The sequence below is a fragment of the Tigriopus californicus genome, chromosome 3 (assembly GCF_007210705.1).
Source record: "Tigriopus californicus strain San Diego chromosome 3, Tcal_SD_v2.1, whole genome shotgun sequence".
Lineage (NCBI taxonomy): Eukaryota > Metazoa > Arthropoda > Copepoda > Harpacticoida > Harpacticidae > Tigriopus > Tigriopus californicus.
Window position 1 is genome coordinate 1,473,831 of NC_081442.1, and position 22,214 is coordinate 1,496,044.

General features: G+C 40.3%; 2 protein-coding genes across 4 annotated transcripts in view; both read right to left on the reverse strand.

The window, feature by feature from the left end:
• Positions 1-17,103, reverse strand: part of LOC131877343 (synaptotagmin 1-like) — a 29,067-nt gene extending 11,964 nt beyond the window's left edge. Inside the window, exons 1-7 of one of the 3 annotated variants that reach the window (XM_059222966.1) lie at positions 16,777-17,102; positions 6,582-6,939; positions 4,790-4,876; positions 4,581-4,696; positions 4,345-4,380; positions 4,069-4,164; positions 3,197-3,391 (exon numbers count right to left, since the gene is read on the reverse strand). In XM_059222966.1, coding sequence (XP_059078949.1) covers positions 3,197-3,391; positions 4,069-4,164; positions 4,345-4,380; positions 4,581-4,696; positions 4,790-4,876; positions 6,582-6,699 — 648 coding nt within the window. In that variant the 5' untranslated portion in view covers positions 6,700-6,939; positions 16,777-17,102. Of the gene's footprint in view, positions 1-3,196; positions 3,392-4,068; positions 4,165-4,344; positions 4,381-4,580; positions 4,697-4,789; positions 4,877-6,581; positions 6,940-16,776 lie in introns of all 3 variants that reach the window. The other 2 variants (XM_059222968.1, XM_059222967.1) reach the window with 2 other exon arrangements.
• Positions 17,104-18,580: 1,477 nt separating this feature from the next.
• On the reverse strand, positions 18,581-22,141 carry LOC131877340 (uncharacterized). Its single transcript, XM_059222963.1, has 7 exons — positions 20,648-22,141; positions 20,462-20,568; positions 20,139-20,382; positions 19,936-20,070; positions 19,655-19,840; positions 18,929-19,236; positions 18,581-18,850 (listed from the first exon to the last, which is right to left on the reverse strand). The coding sequence occupies exons 1-7, from the start codon at positions 22,139-22,141 to the stop codon at positions 18,646-18,648; spliced, it is 2,679 nt and encodes an 892-aa protein (XP_059078946.1). The 3' UTR covers positions 18,581-18,645.
• Positions 22,142-22,214: the final 73 nt, after the last annotated feature.

Sequence of the window (22,214 nt, forward strand, 5' to 3'; positions counted from 1 at the left end):
TATTGCTATCTAGTGCAAAATACAACTGTCTTGAAAAGTAACTTGTTTAAATACCCAAATTTGCCATGTTTTGCACGGAATTGGTATTGAATTATGTTCAATGTGACCAAAAATGTGACCACTTAAAGAAGTATTGTTTCTAGTGCTGAGGCGAGTCCGGCAAAAGTCGGACTCGTACGAGTCATTTGATATTTTGACTTTTTGCCGCACTCGCCGATTCCGGACTCGAGTCTTTTACTCCAAAGTCAGGTGTAGCAAAACGAATCGTCTTTCACAATTCTAGGAAAAAGTGAATATTTTTTTTTGACGAGTCCTGATTCGAGTCCGGCTAATTTCTCCAAAATCAAGTAAAAGGCTCGAGCGCCCTCGGACTTGAGTTCAGACTCGCCCCAGCACTAACTGTTTCCATGCGTTCATGTTCTGAAATGGACATTGGAGTCCACACAACGGAAGTCCCCGTGGAGAAAAGGGGGAGAGTAAGAGTACTGTATTTATTGAGCTTGCTTGCCTGTCTGCCATAGCATAGCCTGTCTCTTTGGATTTGAGACTGCAACGTTTTGCAACTCTCATTTTGACTCTTAAATGAAAGGCACCAAGGTGAGGTACCCTCCGTGATAGAATTATCGTGATTTTCGTTTATATTGGACAAGTGAATTATCTTTTATTGGGTGGAAGTAGCGCCCTCTGCCTCGTCTAGATTTGGACGAACAATCGTAGAAACGGGAGACCACGCTCCAAGATGTTACCCTTTGACGAGGTATTTGTCTTTGGAAACATTTTCTTTAAACTATCCGACATAACGACGGTATGCCTTGGTTCCTCCAGAAGACCTTTCAAATCCGACAATGGTAGAATTGCAAACACTTGTGGAATTAAACAGTGAGTTTTGAATAGAATGTAACTTTATGCGACTATCATTAGCTTAGGTGGGTCACACCCAGCCACTATTTTATTGTGGGAAGAATCAGCCAAGTGTTGGCAAAAGTGAGAGTCGTTCTGACACTCTTGACGTAAGTAACCAAAGAGAGCATAGTAGAAAATGCTCTTCAAACGACCGATATACAAGAAGGTAGGGAATGATGTCCAAAACTTAGGGAGTTTGGCATTCTTAAGTTAAATGAGGGTTGTTCCAAGTAGGAGTGTGGCTATTTTCGCCCATTCATGTACATGTACTCGTTAAGTGAGATGGTAGGCCTCAGTTCTAAACGGCCTAATTCAGGTCCCAAGGAGTAAAAGACAGCTCAGTAGTCATTGAAAACCCTAAACGATTGCCAACCTATTTTTCATTCTTGAAACCTCAAATGAATGGGCCTTGAGGTGCAAATTTTTCTCCTCAAAAGGAAATCATTTCCAATTGAGAAATGAAGGATCGTTTTCCTAATATTCCGTTTTTCAAGTGGACAAGATCCTGTCATGAAATTGAAGATCATGATTTACTTCCAACTTTCATGCTTTTCTCCATTTCTGCAATTTGTATGAAGAAAGGAGAGGATTCGCAGATTCTCGATGTTGGCATTTTCTTCGCAAATATCACGCATGAATTACTTACATGAAAGAACTTCTACATATTAAAGTGGAAAGAGCACCGTTTTTTCCACCGGGATATCGGGAAAACCGGCTATAAATGTTGAAATCAATATGTGTCAGCTTTGCAAAAGGCATTTCTTTGGCGGCGCATTGCCTTTTATTTGGCAAACTTTGAGTATTTGATCAAACTCGATTGCCTTGATTCTTAAGCATTGAAGCTAGTTTCTTCATCCGTACATTTAGTATTTAGTAACAGCCCCAAGTTTTCCAATCATAGCACGTCCGTCATAAAGTTTAAAATCATTAATTAAATTTCCGTTCTTCAGTATCAAGTTTATCTGTATTGCAAAAATCAAACTAGAAAGTAATCATCCTAAATAGAACTTATGAAATGTAAAAGACGATCATCCCCCAAAAACTTTTTTTCGTAGTGCTTGCACAGTCGAACACTGCGTTAAAGGAAACGACCACACTTTTGCGCCAAATAAGGCAATAATCGCAAAATATGTAGACACTGTGGGGCGTCGTTCTCTCGTAAATTCCTGGAGCTTTCTGAGTTTTTAGAGTTTTTAGAGTGAAGCCACGTAAGGCTAGCAAAGAAAGAGCATTTTATGGCGCCAAAGAATAGCGACTCGTACTTTCAATTTTTCGATCGACTTGAATCAAAGGTTGAGACACAAACTTCTAAAAATATGGACTGTGCACGGGCTTCCCGCCAAATCGGCGTGCTCTTGGTCATAGCAAATCTGAGCCGCTTTTCGAAATAAGGTAACAAGATAAGAAACGTAGATCTCTTCGATGAAAAATCGGCCATTTTTATATTATTTAGTGGTAAAATGGTTTCTTCCAAAATTATGTTATCAAAAGCTTATGTTTCTGACGAGAGCTGGCTGAAAATTCTAATTTTATGTACTGATTACTTGATAACTTTGGGCACATCTCCTGAGTACCCTAAGCATGGATTGGGGCTCAAATTTGAACAAATTTATCTGTTCGACCAGATCTGGCGATCCTATGAATTGTTTATTTTGAATCAAATAAATGGTTCAGGAGATGAAAATTTACTTTTTTCCGTACACAGTCCATATCTCTAGAAGTCTGTGGTTGAGATTGAGGAAAAGTGAACTAACTGACGTATTTTGACAAAGCCTCATGAAAGGCCATGATCTATTGACGTCATCGGTCTTATGGAGTCATCAAGACAAATTGATAATGTGCAAGCCTAAAAACACACTAACGTTTATCCATCCATTCATTCATTCATGCATTCATTCATTATTTCTTTCACACGTACTAATGCATTAAACAGGAGCTCAGTAGTAAAACCTTGATTAGCTATTTTTTGTGATAACAAATTTGCATTCAACGTAAGACGTGTGTAGACTTCGATTGACTTTCGCACCATATTTCGACGAGAAACCACTTTATGATCTTAATTGACGACAAACATTGCTTCTGATAATAACTGATAAAGCTGACAAAAACTTGCGGAATGGGTAATATTTGTTACATATCAAGAATTTACAAACAGCAGTTTTTCATAAGAAGCATACGTTTTCCTAAGGGGATTCATTCGTCAAGCTAATGCTCGAAAAAATACTATCAGGTGTCTACATTTTTTGAGCTATCGCTCACTTCGTGTATAGTGCATGCTCTAATCAGGTCTTACCTCAAACTTGAAAGTTTCATTGAAAGTGGGATTCAGGGTCTTTCTGTGGACGCGTGTCTCTTGTTTCCGTTTCCGGTCAGGCAAGAGATAGATTTTCACGTAAGGATCTGAGGTTCCACCAATGTCCATAGCGGCCAAATCCTCAGCTTTGATGATGCTCACGATTAGAATGCTGGATGCAAAGTCGTACTCCACCTGGAAATCACCATGCGAGTACTTTAAATGGATGTGGTGCCAAGTTTTCCGTTTTCATTATGAAACTCAAATTCCAATGAGTCTTACAAGCGAGGAGGGGGGGGGCACTTTTGACATAAAATGAAATTCATTTTCTCTTTTTCTCTCCGATGTCACTGATAAGTACCAAAAAATATAATGGCATTTTTGAGCGCAATTTCCGTAGACAATTTGGGATGGATTTAGTTTGTAGAAAAATGTAAGCAATCAAGGTATCAACACACAGAATTTCCCAATTATCATATAGTTTCCAGGTCAAAATTAATAGATGTCCAGTGCAAATCAAATAAAAGACTCCCATCCAGGTTCGCAGGATCCTCCACGTGTTCACGAAATGCACAAAAAAGTTTCCCTATAGTGCCCGCATAACTTATGGTCTCAGACACGGGAAATTCTTAATAATGAATAAGAAACTATTAAAATTAATGGCGATCTTCCCCTAATTGGATTAGACGCTTGGTGTCTTCCTTGCGAGTATCAAATTACCTCATTGTCTACCAACTTATGACATGAGGCATGTGTGCTTCCAGTTGAAAGGCTAATTGCTAGGGGAGCATCGATTAGCTCATTGTGCATGAGTGACGTAAAAAGAGGCTTGGAAGATCCTTGTTAAGTACTTCCATGTGCGTTAAATTTACCTTGTAGTTGATTCTTCCAAGCACTTTCTTCTTTGAGGGCTTCGTACTGGGATCAACTTCCTCGTTCTTGATAAGTTCATCTGTGTCTTGATCGACCTGAAAAAGGTTGAATGGAGCTTTATCTCTCATTCGTCGTAAAAATAAGAGGAAACCTGTTCACTTTTCCGAATAATACTGTAAATTTTTAACAGATTAAGTTCGTGCCAATAATTCCATAGAATGCAACTTTCGCTAAATAATGATATGATTTATTATGAAAGTGGGTTGCAATCATACCTTTTCTTTGTAGGCATTGCCCAAAAGTTGCACAGTCTGTAAGTAAATGCATGCGGAGGAATATCAATACTAACGATATAATAAACTTGAATCTAGCTAGTATCTACCAATATGAACTAGAAGAACAAAGACGACAATTATGTCGTCATAATCTACGTAAGATAATTCGACAGCTCAACCATGCCAGAGAAATGTTATGAACATCAGATAAAAAGACTTTCTTTCTTCATGCCTACCCTGAGGTCCACACCAGATTTGCCATTCTTGGATTTCTGGTCTTTGCCTGTTCGTTTCTTTTCAAAGAAGCGCCGAAGGCAGCAGGCACAAAATATGGTTGCAAAGAAGCCCAAGGCTGTAAAGTGAAGGCCAATAAGCGATTCAGGGTAGAAGGAGAACAAGAGCTCGTGATTAATTAGTGGACCGTCAAGAGGAATAAATAACTCACTAAGAAGCATCAGGACCATTCCGTACGTTTGGGTGGCCTCGCCACGTTTGTGGCTTAATTCGGCCGAATAAGATCTCGGCCCATAATCTGAAATGGAAATGCTCATGCTAAAATGGTTCCAGGTGTGATAACAAAAGCCATTGAGTAATCGTTCTCGAGAGCTTTTTAGTGGTTGCTCTTGTGCTAGTAGGAGTCTTCAAAATGACCTAACTTAGACGTAAGTTACAATTTGTAATTTTGTATGGTTCAAAAGTTGCGTGAGATTTTCGCCCAAAAAAACACTCCATTGCAAAAGCTCATTAATTGTAATCAGATCCCCACACGTTTACATTTTGTAAAATTGAGTATATTAGTTTGCAAATTACGGCATTAACTTTTGATCAATTTGTTCATTAAATCGCTCCATGAGTCAGTTTTAAATAGATTGATTTTGCTTGTTTTTTTTGCACTTGCTAATCTTTTGGGGCCCTCACGAGAAGCGACGAAATTTTCTGTATGAATGAGAATTAGAGACCTAATTGATGTCTACAAAGTGTTTTCAATTCTTTTTGGAAGACAAAACGTAGTTCAACTTCAACGAATTCAAGTCAATCGTCTTGGTTTCAAATTACAATCCAGACCCTTAACTGTTTATGTACAGCAATAATAATGTATTACACTTGTTTCAAAAACAGATTTAAAAAAACGAATGAAAAAACTCGCTCAATATCTTCTTGAATATGACCCTGCCTATTCTTAACGACGGTACTTTTCTACCGTGGTTACCATAGCACACAAAAACAACAACTGCGCATCAGTCACGAACTTCTAGAAACATGGACTGTGCGGGAGTTACCCGCCAAATCGGCCTGCTCTTGGTCATAGCCACTCGAAGCCACTTTTCGATTTAAAGTAATAAGATAGGGAATGTAGATCTTTTCAAGGAAAGGCAGGTCATCTTTATATCATTTACTTGTAAAGTGGTACGTTTCGAAGCTATATTGTCAAAAGCATATGTAGCTCACCCAGGGGGAAGGCCGAAAATTCGAATTTTATGTAGTGTTTACTACGTGTTTACTTTGGACATATCTCCTTAGTTTCCTAAGCATAGTGTTGGGCTTAAATTTGGCCAAGTTCATCTATTTAACAAGATCTTGTGTTGGTATGATGTGCTCATTTGGAATAAAGTGAACGGTTCAGGAAATTAGAAATTATGGGTCCCGTTTGTAGTCCACGTCTCTAGAAGTCCGTGGGCTAGCTAACCGAGGTAATGAAGGATAGATATTCGTTCAAAGGGTGCCAATTATCTCAGGCATTTACTGATTCCGAAACAATCCCATCACTCAGACATGTACAAAAGCTCGATTCGACATCATTCGTACTTGAAAGTCTGTCTGGCCTTTTCAATCAGTTCGTTCGTTTTCCGTCTAGTCCCACGTTCGCCAATTTGATGATCTGACCTGGATCAATTTTTAGAAATTGACATTTCATGAAGTCTCGATGCTCGATGTATTACGAACCCGATGGATTCGTCTTCTTCGCCAGTATCCCGTTGTGAAATTTAATTTCAAGACTTTTATTCAAAATCCCACCGCAAAATTGCATACTATGCCCAACCTCACTAAGCAGTAAGCCCACCGTGAGAAAATACACTTATCTCAATGGCCTTTTCTTTCTTTGTCTGAACCAACTCCGACCTTTTTGTCGAGTTTGGCACTCGAGGCCGCTTCCAATATCGAGAGAGTGACTCTTAGTCATTCAAAGGCTGGCAGGAGTACTAACCGCAATGGCTAACCTTCAGTGGTGGTCTTACTTGAATCTTGTTGGTTAATGGCTCCAACGACAGGCGGAGTCATTCCTGCTGGACTGCCAAGGCCGCTCAATCGCCCGGATCCTGGCCTATGGCTGGATCGTTTCACCCGGAGTATCATGGCCTTTGTCGAGAGATATGTCGCAACTTATCACCACAAAAACATACCCTTCTCAGGGGGAAGGTCGGAAAAGTTTGGCTGACTGGGATATTGGGTTATTTGAGACGTTCAGCACTTTCTCCTCGGGCAAATTCGTCCGTTTGGGTAGGCATTATTGTGGTCTTATTTCATATCCTCCGTGTTTGATCATGGCCTTCGAGCTCATTGTACGTGGTTCTAATGAATGCATCATCTGTCGTCCTGAAGATGAAAATAGAACACTTATTACAATCCAGGCCATCGTGTTTCCCTTGAAAAGGTGAACTATTGCTTAGCAGACTGAACGAAAAAATGGTTTAAGCTTTTTTACGCCAGAGTGCGCTTTCCTTCGTTTTTTGAGCTAGTGTGTTGTTTTAAGAAATCGATTGATAATGGATTTGATTTGATAATTTTGCACTAATATGGCCCTTCCTCTTTGAACCATCATATGAAGGGCTTCCTCATACACAAACAATTTATTATAATGCTAATGTGTTTCAAGTGTTTTCAGATCACACAGTTTGCCCGTTTCCAAATTACGGAAATCCAATCAAGGCTTTCCTTTGCTTGATTTCGGATTTGATGGAAATAAGCAGATGTTCCTCGATTTGGACATGCAATGTAACGAAGGCAATTTCCAATTTCCGAACATGGAAAAAGCCTCTGTCAACCAAAGTCCAAACCCACGGGCATATTGTAACCATGGTTTTGTGTTGGTGTATTTTTGTATTCCAGTACTGGCATTGCTATTGAATGAAATTGGCCTTGGGCATTTAATGGTCCGTGAGCAAAGTGGAAAGGTGCAAGTGACCTTTAGAAAATACATACATTGGCCAAGCTTGCCAGCATTCGCCTGAAATGCAAAAGTACAAACATCACTTGGGATTAGGCTAACTTCGACGAACTGACATGTGACAATTGACGATAATTTTCGGGGAGGGAGCCTCAACCGACATTTGGCAATTTGGCCGTGAGTAATTTCCTAATTGCTCAATATCATGATTCATTGCCCTTTGCAATACAAAATTCATCCTCAAGCAATGCATGAGTATGAAGCCATGTGCATGAAAGAAAACACCTATAAAGATGAGTTGTAGAAGAATTCAAGTTAAAGAGATGTCACCTTTCCCCCCCAACCTTCAAGGTTTCCCTTTATATTACGGCCATATTTACCTCAAAGAGCAAGAGCGAGAAATGAGTCGAAACTTTATTGGACTTTTGTTCAGAAAAAAGTAGTGACTGTTGTTGTAGATTGACAGCTAAAAGGTTATTTGGGCCATGGAACGGGTTTCAACTGAACCTGTTTCATTACACTAAATATAAAACTTTAAGTTTCGTGGGTCTTTACTTCTGATCACCGGTCAGTTCGAGAACGGTTCATCTTTCTACTAGTATCTCTTTCTTGGCCTCAGTGTAGCAAATCCTTTGGACAATTTTTCATGCTCACGGGGTCTGCACCATCAATTCATGTTTCAAGTAGACTCCCTGAGGATTGGGCAATGAAAAAAGAAATGAGAGAGCACCGAGTACTGAACCAGCAGCCTTCCGACCTTTATGCATTTAGAGAGTGAGGCCTTAGCCTTATTTGAATCATTGATCGGTCGCATGTCGCACCAACTGATTTTGGTTTGAAAGATTTGAAAGGGTTAGCAAACGCATGAAATTGCCATTAAGTGAAGGGCAAAAAGAACAAGGCAAGCAAAGGTGAGTCTAGCTTCTTTAGTGCATTCTTTGTTTCTTGGGAACACGCTTTTGTTTGCGAAAAAGGGACTCGTATGGCTCTTCAGACAAAGTTTTAAAACTCGTTAAAGGCTGGAAGGCAACCATTTTAGTAGGTCTCGATCGAAGAACAGATAAGGGACATTTACAAGGCTGACATCGTTGGCAAATTTGAAGGCATCATTGAGGATATGTTGACATTTATTGTTTGTTGTGCACAGAGTTTCATTCTCCTCGAATTTCTCAACGAGAAATATACAAAGAACTAGTCCCAAATTTGAATTGAGAAATTTCCCAAGAAATATTTTTCTTCAAAGGAACCAAAGCTTCTAAGCAGTGCATTTTTTTTTTATTTGAATCTGAAAAAGCTGATTAACGTTACTAAACAAGTTGAATTTATATTGACGAAGTTTTAGACACTATCGTCTTTTTAGGGAAAAAATTTGGGCTGTATAGGGCAAAAGAAAAGTCTCATAGAAATCTTTTGAAAGCCTTCAGCGACGTGTTATTAACATGGCTTCGTAGAAAATATACTCATGAATGTAGTATGGAAAAAACAACTTAATTGCCACGCGCTATTCTTAAAAACGCATCTGGCTCGAATTTTGCAATTTGTATTATGTCTCTCATCCGCCATCGATTTGGAAATTGTGGCCAAACTATGCGCTAAAGTTTTAGTGAATTAGTCACGTCAATTAGTATTGAATAGCATAGCTTAGCCTGAATCCGACACATCTTTTGTGCCATTTCATGCATTGCATAAACTAAACCGTCCAAGGTCCTAGCAACCATCTTTCTTGTCGGACTACTTAAGACTACTTGATTGCCCTCATTCAAAGGTCATCCGTCAATTACAAGCGCAAACATACTTTTTCCTTCTTTCATCAATGCCTTAAATAAATGTCAACGGATTTTATGTCTGGTTCGGACCCATCCAGAAATGTATGTTTAGAGTCAAAATTTGTCCTGTTCTATCTACAGGGATGATCAGGTAAATTTGCACAATTTTCAACAGCACACAAATCGGCGTAATGAGCAGGTAGGCATCTTGAAATACCTTCATGGTTTGATGTTCAAATTTGGTGAACCAGATCAAATTCCAACCAGATGTACGAATCCAATGAGCCCCATTCGAAAACAAGCTCACTATCAGACCCTCCGAGACCGTCTCATACGTCGGAGAAGGTAAAGTGCCAGCGTCTGTCCATGTTTCATACGATTTCTTGTGACAAATAATGTGTGAACAGGGTTAGGTATGAAGAGGCATTCATGACGTCAATAATAACTAAGGGCAAAGAACGATTCTCCGGGCTCTAAACGTCAAATACTAATATTGCGAAATAATTGCTGAAATTATTTCTTGACCTTCAAAGTTCAATCGGTAGGGTTTAGCCCTAAATTTAAGGTGTCAGTTAAAGTTTAAAGCATTTAAAATTGGCAAAAAATTCTGAGGACACTGCGTTTTCTTTTGGATAACGAAAATAAAGCATTCTGAAGTGCGAAGCCAATTATTTCTAAATGAGGGTATTATTGGAGTTACGTGCACTCATAATTGCGCCTGTCCCTGTAGACAAAAATATTAAGTGTTGCAAGACAAGTCAACAATTCAGCCATTCTAGTTCATTTGACCTTCGACAATAATTCTGATCCTTATTCACATCCGTAAGGAAAGTGAGACGACAGCAACACGGATATAGATTTTTGCCCTTTCGCAGTCATGACCAATATTTTGTACCAGTATCTAGTTGGCACGAAATAAACCAATTGTCTAATGTTGCTTTATCCATTATAGATTTGTAGATCAAAAACATATCGGAAACTTACAGTAATCTTATTTGGTCACTAATATTATCTAAATCATTAAACCGACACCTTTTTTAAGTATTAAACTCTTCGCCATATCAAGAGGGTGCTTCCATTTTGAGCTGATGTGATCCAGTCTGTTGAAACTTATCAATGTAAATGGCCGACTATTTGGACATAATACTATTAGCTTACAAAACTCTCGCTTTGCTTCGAAAGACTTAATCTGTTCAAACGCTCCTCAGTGGCTCTATAAGCCATGTGGGCTATGATGAAATGTAGAATATAGAGGTAAAATCTATGGGACGAAAAGAGCACCACCATCTAGAATCTACTTACGTTCAATAGGTTCCCCACTATCTAAGTTAATATTTAAGTACTACGTTAGGACACATGTTGTATTATTTATTCATGTTCTAAGTATACTCTCATTAACAAGGATCAAGGTCTCTTTGACATGAGGGGTAGTCCTGTTTTTTGGCTCTCTGATAGTTCTTGTTTGAAATACAAGTTCCCTGCTCACTGTTGCTAATGAAGCAGTTGTTACTTTATACTATCTTACATGCCTACTAAAACGAAATCAGGGCTTTAGTTTGACATTTAGCAAGTCTCTACAAAAGCAAAAAAAAAACTTCAGCTTCCAGGTTAATTGTTATTGAAAAATAATGTATTAAGAAGCATTAGACCATAAGCTTTTTGAAAGCAAGCACTAAACTGAATATCTAAAGGCCTTTCAAACCCTATCCAAACCTAAATGTGTTTAACATGGTAAGACATGAAAGAGGACTCACATGGTTTGTATGAGGCCTTTTCGTTGTTTAGTGGGCCCATAGATTTCCTGGGTTATTCATGACTCTTGTAAGCGATTCAGGATAACGCAGAAGATGCGGAACTCCGAGTCACATCTAACCAATAAAAAAGATACCACCAGAGTCCATAATGGGACGAAAAGGTCAAACATACTGGCGATCCATGAGAAGAAAGTCTCATTCTCTCTCACCAATGAGAAGGTATAGTCTTGTTGAGACCGCTTCTACCTATGTATATAATATCTAAATGAAAAGGATATCAGAGCAAGACGCCTTTTTGTACTCAATAAAAGGTAAAACATTCATGAGCTGGGAGGGAAGGATATTGAAAAAAAGGATATACTAAAATGGTCACCGTGTAAATACAATTCATATTTTTGCAAGGACTTTTTAAATGTATATAAACTCTTAAAAGCGACATATTCGCAAGCTATTAACTTGAGATCGTGCCCGAGAATTAGTAGAATTAAATCCTTGAAGTGCATTCAACACCACACAATCCAATTTCTGCGCTCAGGCCATTTGACTTTTGGATTTAAGCCAGAGGTTGTGGATCAAACAAACTTGATACTTGAGGGTTCACTAAAATAAAAAATCGATGTCAAAGAGGCTTGGTTCAATCATGAACCACTGGAGTATGGACGGGGATGGTAGGGTTGAAAATTAGCAACTCCAATTCAAGTCAATGAATCAAATTCTTCGTCAAATAAGGCTGGCCCCAGATCCCTGCGATGGCGTATTTCAAATGTCAGCTCAATCAAACGACTGGGTCCAAAGTTATGCTCTCTCAAAGTGCAGTACATAACAGAGCACAGAATGTATGACTTAGCCCTCTTCTGGTAAGCAATTACCACAAGAGGGCTAGTTCGTTCAGTCATTGAAGAGCTTTGTAGTGCCTTTTGAGACGGCATAACTTTGGATCCAGTCGCTCGATCAAGCTGAAAATTGAAATGAGTAATTGTTGTAGTTTGGGATCATTCTCATTTGAAGAAGAACATAATGCGTTAACTCAATCGCGAAAAGCTAATTCCCAAACCAAGCGTCCCCGTCCATATTCCAGTTGTTCATGGTCCAATTGACGAAATAATCCTTGAGTTGATGTTTGCTTTGTTTCTTTTTTATTCGACAATGGATAATGTTCATGATGACAACTAGTTTCACATTCCTGTTAAACGCACAATTCCACGAAACGTGAAAATCAGGCTAGAAATTTGAATTTATTTAAACCTTACTAGGTGTTTGTGGCTTTAAATAACTATTTTTATTGTTGCTTTAGGTGCGATGCAGAAAGTTAAAATCTCGGAACACAATTCACAAAAAAAATGTTTTTTTATTATTTGCTTCTCTAGTAACCAGTAACAAATGCAACATGTATCGACCGACTTTAAAAAATTCGTGTTCTAATGGTATGCCGGGTTGTCTGGACTTCAGAAACTTTCCCTTGCCCACAAAAATTTCTAACAGAAAAAGAACGTTCCCGACCAAAAAATCATCCGAAGACATTCTCATGAAATCGTTCGGAGGCGATCCAAGTTTTTGCTTTTCAGACAATTACATCCTTTTTTTCAGTCGAGATCTTTAATCAAGGAACCGAATTTTCTCCCAAGAGAGAGAGGATCAGTGGTGGAAAGGAACAAGATTTATTTCCAATCTAACTCCAGCTAGTAGAGACTCTCAATTTCATACGTTTTCCGTTGTGATGATAACTGAAAAACACGTTCATTCAACTCCCAATTCGTCTGTCTAGAAACTGCACAAAAGTGCAAGTTATTGGATTTGTTTGAAGTCCTCGTGAAAGTGATTTGTACCACCCAGCATGTTTGATGAGATATCAACTTTCGTTTTAGAGATAGACTTCCACTTTTCGGATACTCATTTCTCATTTCCTCAATTAATCGAGATACTTTCGATCTCTTCCGGCTTTAAAAGACGTATCTGCTTACTCGTCCACATGATGGAGTAAACCAAATTCTAAAGTCAATAAAAGTTAAGCACGTACAATAGAAAATCGTCATTGAAAAATAGGTTTCTTTTTAGACAACAGATTAGCTGCGATGTTTTTGATTGAACGTCCGATCAAGTTTTGCTTATATTATTGGTCATTTTTGCAACTTAAGGGAAAATGTCCCAGTACAGCTAATATTCTACATTGAATTCGGACACTACCATTGACAAAACTTTTGGCACTATTACCTGTCATCAGCTTCATTTTTCATAACCCAAACACAGGGTCATAAATCTTCGGGATAGAGTCCCTTTTTGTTGTTTAAAAAGATTGCTCCATGATCCATAAACTGGGTCAATATTTTTACAAATGTCCCCTTTACCCTTTTCCTCTGCCTTTTTGTCAGGCATTAAATTCATGGCTTTCAGGCACGGGATTTGAACCTAAGCACTCTTTAACCTGTGTGTCGGCTTTGTAACGAACAAACTTGTAAAAAGGATTGGATTTCGCAGAAGTTCCGTTCCAGAGCTTATTCGGTACTTTGGGTAGAATGTGATGGCTAATGGCTACATCGCTAATGTACTCGGTCTTTGGCCGGAAAATAAGGCGGATTCATCTTGTTCCCTAAAGTTTGCAAAACTCAAATTCGGGTTTTGAAAGGGAACAGGAAGAGGAGAGGAGGGATTCAAAGTTTCTGATGGCGTATCTTTATTGAGTCGCCTCTAGGGAGAAATGCTGGACATGAAACTTTTTGAGAACCACCCGCCAAGAGGCCGCACCAATCAATTTAATGACCTTTGTCATGCGCACGACAAAAATCAAGTACATGAAGAGAGAGCAACAACTTTCAAGGAAACACATCCCATGTTACTCCAATGGGTTCCTTGGGAGTGGAACAACCCCAACCTGGTGATTGTGGGGTGAACACTACTGGTTCCATCTTGAAACCTTGTTTTCATAGGACGTGAGGCTTATTTGCAATGTGAGGCTCGCCAGGCGGTGACCCGAATTAAAAGAGGCAGTCACACACCAGATTGCTAAATAAACTTCTTGTGACATGCTTTTAACCAAAAAGTGGCCGGTCTTTTGTGCTCCCTTGAACCCTATTCAAGCCCAAGATTCTAAATGACTTAAATGTGAACTCAAACATACATGAAATCCATTTTTGCGTATCCGCCTAAATTCTCTCTTTTACACGAGGCTAATTAGAAAAGCAATGACAATCGGAACATGAACTTTTTTTCGCAAAGCATAAAGATCATTCGATTCAAAAGTAGAATGAACTTGCTTGTTGAGATTTTGATTGCTTTAGCTTTTACCTACATCATAGAGTTTGCTATCAAAAGGGATATGAGTGAAGTCAAGGAAGATGCTGACCTTTACACGACCGTAATGAGTTGCTTCTCAACGAAACATTTCAATTTGTGGCCTTTATCGATTGCAGGACTGCAAATGTTTGATATGGGAAGCCAGTCACATCAGGATTATCAAATCAACTTCATTTATAACTTTTATCAACTTTTCAACATTAAAAGAAAAAATGAATTTAGCTTCACCCCCACCAAATTCTCCTCAAAGCTCGCATGGGGAACCACCAAGGCTCAACTACTAAACAATTGTAATCATATACAAATGCACTAACAGGAAACTCAACTTATTTCACACTAGTTTCGTTTATTCCTTGTAGGTTACACTTTTCCCAGGAACTTGTCCAAAATGAATGTTTCTAAAATATCCTTTTTTCCCTTTTGTGTCATAAAGTTTGAATAAAATAAGTACCTAAGCCTCATGACTTTGAAATATTTTTGACCATTGCACTCAAATTTATGCTTGAAAAGGGCAATATTAATTGTAAAGAATGCTGCATCTTTAATTAATGAAATTATTTTATGTAAATAATTGAAATTAAATTATATCTAGCAATTGAAATTTTAATCATAAGTACATTTGTTCATCTGATGTGTTCTGACCCCTCAAGAAATGAATAGCGAATTGCTTCCTTTGATCAAGACTTTTGCGCAAATATTGCCATGGCCAACAAGTTTAGTGCTGAAATGAGGCCCACATTTGCACTCAAATGAAACATCAGAAAAGCTTCAATTTCAAAAATGTTTTACCGGTAGTCAAATAAAAAGTGCATCTAAACGACGTTTGGAATTACATTCAAAACCCCCACCAATTGCATTTTGAGCAATGAGCCACAACATCAGACCTTAAATCCAAAGAGCTCAGGCGAAAAAAACCCTTTGATTCAACCCATTCAAAAGAACAGCCCAAACCAACATTTTGAGGCTGAAGTAAATTTAGGTTGGATCAGCCATACAAATAATACTAACAAATCAAGAAACTGTGACAAAGGGGTCCATCTGGTTTCAGTCTTGAAAGGTCGTCGAATTTGTAACATTTTTCCTACTACTTATCTTGGTGGCGTAACGAACATTTCGGCACTCATCGATCACAGAAGGGTTAGGTAACGTTACCTAACGTCTTTGGCTAGGTCTCGTAAATTGAATCCCACTCATTTGAATCTGTTTGAAATTCTTCCCAAGACTTGCGTTAACTTTGAGAAGCAACCTTTGGAATAATGACGTCGAGCCTAAGCTTGCTTCAAGAGCGTAGGAGTGACTGAACAACGTGAAAGAACGTCAGCTAATACAATTTACAACTATTCCACGAGCCAAAGCTTGACTAGCGGATTTTTTTTAGGTACTTGAGGATACGTGCAGTCTTTTTTGAGGCCTTGACTTGCCATGGAAGCATGTCATGTCCCTCACATTTAAATATTTGCAATGGACACGAGGTTGTGGCTAATGAATACACATCATTTATCTGGAATTTCCAATGAGCTACCCACATTCGATTCACCTCGTCTAACTCCAGTTCGTGCTAATGATGGGTGTTCTGGCTTTGACGAGAGAAAAAATTAATGGAGTGTGCACTTGAAAAAGATGGTTCATTGGAATTGCACTTGGAATTAACAGAGAATGAGGCTTGATGGATATTTTTTGAACGCTTCCTGGCACTTCACCGACAAGGTTCCATATTTGCGTGCCACATCAATTGAACACTAACACTACGAAGGAACCGAGAATTCACAACAAACCTTCCCCCTTTCAGCCATAAAATTTTACAACCATCGCTAAAGTTACTTGTACTGGTACCATTCATGGTTCTGAAACAATTGCAATAGCCCAACAGAAAGCCAATCTTTTAAAAGGATCCACTTGTCCATGTGTATTTTCGAGCTTCAAATATCACAAGTCGCAAGCTTTCTGTTTTTTGATTAATGTACAGCAAGGTTGTAATTACGAATCCAGAGGATTAATCTTATGGAAGGGAAGAAATAATCCGTAATCAGTATCAATCAATAGAAACGAACTCGGATCCCAAGATAAGGCTACTTTCTTCCAAACAAAAATGGATCTAGTCCACATTGAAAGCGCTAAAACTTTTGCTTTCGAGAACATTTGCAGACCTTCTCCCAAAATAGCTTTCTAAATGCGGAATTTCAAGTTGAGATGAAAAGTCGCAGCTTGCATCGGGTATGTATAGAATATCGGAAAAAGGAAAAACACCTCAGCCTTGCATTTCGATTTTTCATGGCCAACCCAAATCTCAACCGGGGCGTGGCCTGTCTCTTTTCCGCGCAAGTCCCCTCATGATTTTTTAATCTGAACGTTAACCACGGACTGCCAGTTCCGTACTTAAGTCATAGAAATACTCTCTTTTCTACGTTAGCGTCCCTTTCAAAGGTACCTTTATTACAAAGGCCAACTTGCCTACCTCAATCAACGGCGATGACATAGCTAGTTTGTTTCCCGGGTGTCTGTGTTCCCAAATTCCAAGATTAAAGCTAAGAGACGGTCCACTCGGTTGCGCACTCCCTTGAATATCCTTCCTATGTCTTGGTGGATCTCCGGCCTATCACCCGTCTAGATCACGACTGAGAGCTCGAGGAAAGAGCCCTGGTATGGTGAAGCACACCCTTGTATTTCGATAGCAGTCAGCTCTCATGAGAGTCTCTTCCCTTCCTTGTTCCTCTTACTTCACCTTTGCCACTTCTGGAGAGGGAACATCGGTTCCTCTCCTTTAACTCTCTCTCAAATTGGGTGACCACTTTCAAACCATCCGGGAACCATTGCCTTTGAGGAATTTCCGTGAAGAAATCTATGGCGCTAAGTGGCCCGCCAAAGTAGCCCTTTCCTTACCGCGAAAAAAAACTATATTAGAACGTCATTACTTCAATTTGTTGAGGATTGGAGCTCCATCGAGGAGCCCTCTCATGACTTTTGCTTTGTTTGAAAGCACAAATCATGGTCACCCTTGTGTTATGGGTGCGTCATTGTTACGTCCTGGTTGTTCCCCGGTCCCTCGTTCTCATGGTGTATTTCAAAGGCTAGTGAGGACGCAGTTCCACTTTCCATGGCATTGGCGAGATCTTGAATGCTGCATACAGGCCTAAGAAAGACTTAATGGGATCTCACGGCTAGGAAAGGCAGGAAATTCTGGGGAAGACCATGTGTGCCTCTGACAGGAGCTTGCATGTTGTCATATCAGTGATATCACTTTCCTCCAAGTGTGTACGGATACAGACACGTCAAATGCAGTTACTCTCCCAAATGACGTTTTGGGGAACCTTCTCTTGGCAAGATTGTTTGTTTTGGGGGCGGCCCGTGATTGTGTCTAGAAGCAAGTTTAAGCAACTTGGGACAAACCAGACTTACGTCCAGATTTGTTGGCCTTGAGGGCTGCTCTGAATTCATCAATAATGTGTGATCTAGCTAGGCAAGGTATGCTACGTCATTTGGCGCCCCGAATCCCAGCTTCTTTTTAGGTATGTAAGATGCTTTCAACGAACGGCATTAGGCCCACATTGTTTTGGAAGGGTGGGCCTACGTGCCAGCAAGCAATCAAGTTCTCATTTTAGATGCTTCTTGATATGAAAGGCAAAACTAACCCTTGGATATCCCTCCTGAACTTGTTAGTGCCTGTATTTTGGCAAGCCTGTCTACAATTTTTTGTCCAAATTCGTTTGATTCTTTTTGTAATTTTGAAGTCAGGCAAAACCCTTTTTATCTGCTAGTTTCATCCGAGTCCATTAATAAGAAATTGCTTCAAAAGTCATTACAATTGAAACAGGACTAAAACTGTGTATCAGGTGTACGTGATACACGAAAAGAAGGAATTTCGGGGTCAAGGACTGCCAACTTCTATCAAGTTCTTCGCAGGTGGGCGACTACGATTTTTTCAAATCGGTGTCTCAGATGGCTTTGAGGTTGTCAATGTTGTGGAGCAGAATGTTACTGATTAAGATAGACTAATGTTGCGGTCAGTCTTGTTTATGGGGTCTTATCACGTCAACGTCTTCGTCTAAAGACTCTAGCTAGTAAGTCAGTCGGTTATTGAGCGAGCGACGAGCCAAGCCAAGGTCCTAAAGGTCTATCGGCCCAAATAATTGCCCATTGACGAAATCACCAAATTCCAAGACGGTTTGTAGGAGAGGTGCCAAACATCACAAAGAGTAACCATTTCGCTTTATCGCCTCTCGTATTCCTGGATCTCTTTTATCTCGTGTTGGCAAAGGCGATAATGTGGTATTCTCACGGTTTTATGGCACTATTTTTCAGATCTCGGAATGAAGACCTACAAGATTCATAGTCTATATCTGAGGCATCCACCTGGAGCCATTTTCGACTGAATGAAATCCTTGAACATGGAAATTCTCGTGAATATCCCGGGTTTGTTCCTCCAGGCACAACCCTCGCCTCGACTCACGATGCCAACTTGGAAGGCTTTGATGTTGTTCCCACCCTCGGTTTCTTGCTCCAATCTTTTCCCATTCCTCGTCCACACCCACCTGAAAGAAGACGGGAGAGGTAGGAGGGGCTTTTCCATTCTTACTCATACAGTTTCTTTTAGTGATTGATATGCTCACAATGGTCCGCCACTGTCTCCTTGGCAAGCATCCGTGCCCCCGAAATATTTCAAAACCATGTTCCCTTGTTCTTCCTTCTGAAAGTTCTGCTCAGCTTGTCTGTATCGAACAAAGGGAACGTGTTCCACGTTCTTGGCCGCGGCACAAATTTCCACGGCCGTCTTAGATCCCGAGGATTGGCCCATTAAGGAGCATTGGTGGTCTTCCAGGAGGTCGAGTCGGGTTTCTTGGAGAACAGATTTCGTGCTGTTGGTATGACAATGGTGGGAACACACTCCCCAACTTGCTTCAGGTTCGTCCGTCTCATTCTACGGAGGAAAAATTATCAACATCAACCGTGAAATTAGACCGACCTTATACTTGGTAATGATCCTTGAGTGAGTTTCCACTTTGTTTCGCTTGGACAAAAAATGGACCACACTCACCAAGGAAGCCACCTTTCAAAGTTCTTTGTGCAAACAACTGAAATAACTTTCTTTTTTTTGGTTTGTTTTTTCACGGGCTTTTCTAACCGCTACAGGCAATGTAATCCCCAGTACTATTAAAATGAAAGGTTATAATTCTACGAATATGAGAGGGAAGCAAATTAAACAATGAAGGAGCCCGAGAAAGAAGAGAAGTTGACTTCATTGTTCGAACTAGCCTGGATTTCTTCAAAATGCAGGGTTATTTCAATCGGGCGTGGCTGTGTCTTGGATCGAAACGAGGATGGAAAAGTTACTTTACCGGATTCGAGTCCTTGAGTTGGCACCATCCATTCTTTTCAATCGCCTTCGAAGTAGGGCAAATATTTGTGACATGTCCAATTCTGAGATAGATTCGTTCCGCCTCTTGGGGAACGTTTTGAGACTGAAACAACTCCTGACATCCTTGGGTCCCAGGGGGAGCTCGGTCAAAAACACAGTCGTTCCTCTACAAAGATAAATTCCCTGGTTGAATCTTGTTTCTTGTTGGTCAAGATGAAACGAAACCGAAAAAAAGGGTTTCTTGTTCGTTGTTGAACTCACGTCACATTCTTCAAAAGCGTTAGGCCCTTCTTTACTAGTCCAACACGTGTCAGCAAATGATGTTGTTCCAAAACCTGCCACGTAACCGTAATCAAACTCGGCAAGGTCAATGCCAAACAAGCAAATGGGCAGAACCTGTAAATTGAAAGTGTAAAAGGTTGAACCCATCTCAATGGTTTCATTTTCAGGTTAGCCAATGTTACCGAGCCATGTTTGAACTCCACGAAACCATCGAGCTCGATCAAGGCCACATCATATGGGCCTGCGTAAGGCTGGAAGAATTGTCCAGGTCTGTTGGCCCTCATGCGTAATTCCATTTCGATTCGAGTGGGATGTATATGAACCGCTTTGGCACGGTAAAAAAAGCCTGGGATCTTTTCCACATCCCTTGTGCCCAACTGCACGGACACTATATCCATTAATTTGGGAGTGGTTATGTCTGGTTGGCTGAAGATATAATTGATTGCTCAAGTACTCTAGTATTATTGGAAAAGGTGTCTTCTTTGTTCCCAGAGATGAAGCTTACTTGCAAAGATCCGCGTGTCGGCCATTGGAGAAACAAAAACAATGGGCCGCAGTGAGAACGTACTTGTGGTTAATGAGACTTCCTCCGCACTGTCCGCCCCCTTTCACCTGCAAATTGGGTAGTCCCCGTATGAAAGTGAAACGAGAGAAATGCCTATCATGTTCATGGTCATAAAGGCCAATGTACCTTTATCAGTGCGATCCAAGGCCGTCCTTCCTCGGGAGTGTAACCATTAACCACTTTATTTTCAGTGCTGTTCGTGGACATTCGATTGACTTGAGGGGCTTTTCGAGAGGGTGTTCCAAGACCACACTGACATTCTTCGATAGAGCTAGGGCTCGTTTTGGGAACGAGACCAGACAAATGGCGTAATGGTTGGTTGGGATTGAAGTACATCTTGTTCGAGTAATCATATCCAGGAGGTTTATTGTAGTCATAATTATTACTGTACTCGTAGTCATAACCCGGTTGATTAACACTGTTCCTGTTCAGTGTCAAAGACTTCGTTCCAGGGACTGGTTTTCCTGGGGCAATGTTCAAGTCATTTCTTGGAAGAGCTGGTTGCCTCAAATCAATGTTCGACTTAGGCCCATTGAGTGGAACGACTCCGTAGTTTTTAAAGCTAGGATTAGCGTAATCCGGAGTATATGACGGCGCGTAATTAGCGGCATAGTCTGATGCTAATCGATTCCAATTTTGATTGACGACACTCGGGGGAGAATCATGTCGATAATCTCTATATTGCCCTTGTTCCAATTTAATGAAGGGAATGTTGTTCGGAACAACCGAGATCCGTTGGCGGACTTTTGCGGCAGTCAATGGTTGTCCGTAATTGGCTTCATAACCATAATGGTTTCTGTTCACCGAAACCCTGTTTTGACGGAACAATTCAATGGGTCTGGGAGGTGAAAGAGGAACAAGTTGAGGGAGACCATAACCATAATAGACTCTGTTTAAGAGCCTTTGAGTTCTGCGTCGAGGTGATTGAGCTAGTTTTTGACGAGGTCGGAGTCTCCTTTGAGACAAGTTGCCCTGGAATGTTGAGATCCGTGCGATTCTCCTAGCATTCTTTAGATTATCTTTGCCGAACCTTCTTGTGGCCGGAGGGGAAGTGAATTGGACGATAGGGATGGGTGTGGCCTCAGGGTTGGTATTAGTTTGATTTGTTAACTCTGTCCCATTTCTATCGTTCATATCTTTTGAAATGTCCTCTTTTGGTTCTTTGGGATCCAATTCTTGATTGAATACATGATTGAATTCATCGTGCAAGACCGGAGATGTCTGAGAAGTACTGTTCTCATTGGCCTTTGGATCACCCGGATCGACTAGATTCTCATCCTCGTCCTCGTCATCAGAAACATGTGCGTAGCTATAATCGATAGCCAATGTCCCTTTCCGTGACATTGCCGACGTGGGCGAAGGTCCTCCCTTGGGGGGAAAGTACGGGCCTTTGTTCAGCCGATTATTTCGTTCCAGGTTGTCAGCAAAATGAGAGTTATTTCCGTTCCCGCGATTCACTCTCTCTTTCATAGCCTCACTTTCCTTCAGGGAATTGGGCTCATTCACATTGCTGAGGTCCGTTGAAGCACTCGTGTGTGTTCCATCTCTCAATTTGGAACACTTAGACTTCAAGTACAAAAAAGAGAGGCCTACTAAGTAGAAAAGGAAGCGTGATCGCATTCTCGGATAGAACAAGCAAACATGATCTGGTCCTAAACAAAAGTAACGCCGTAAATCATTCATGGAGCAAGAT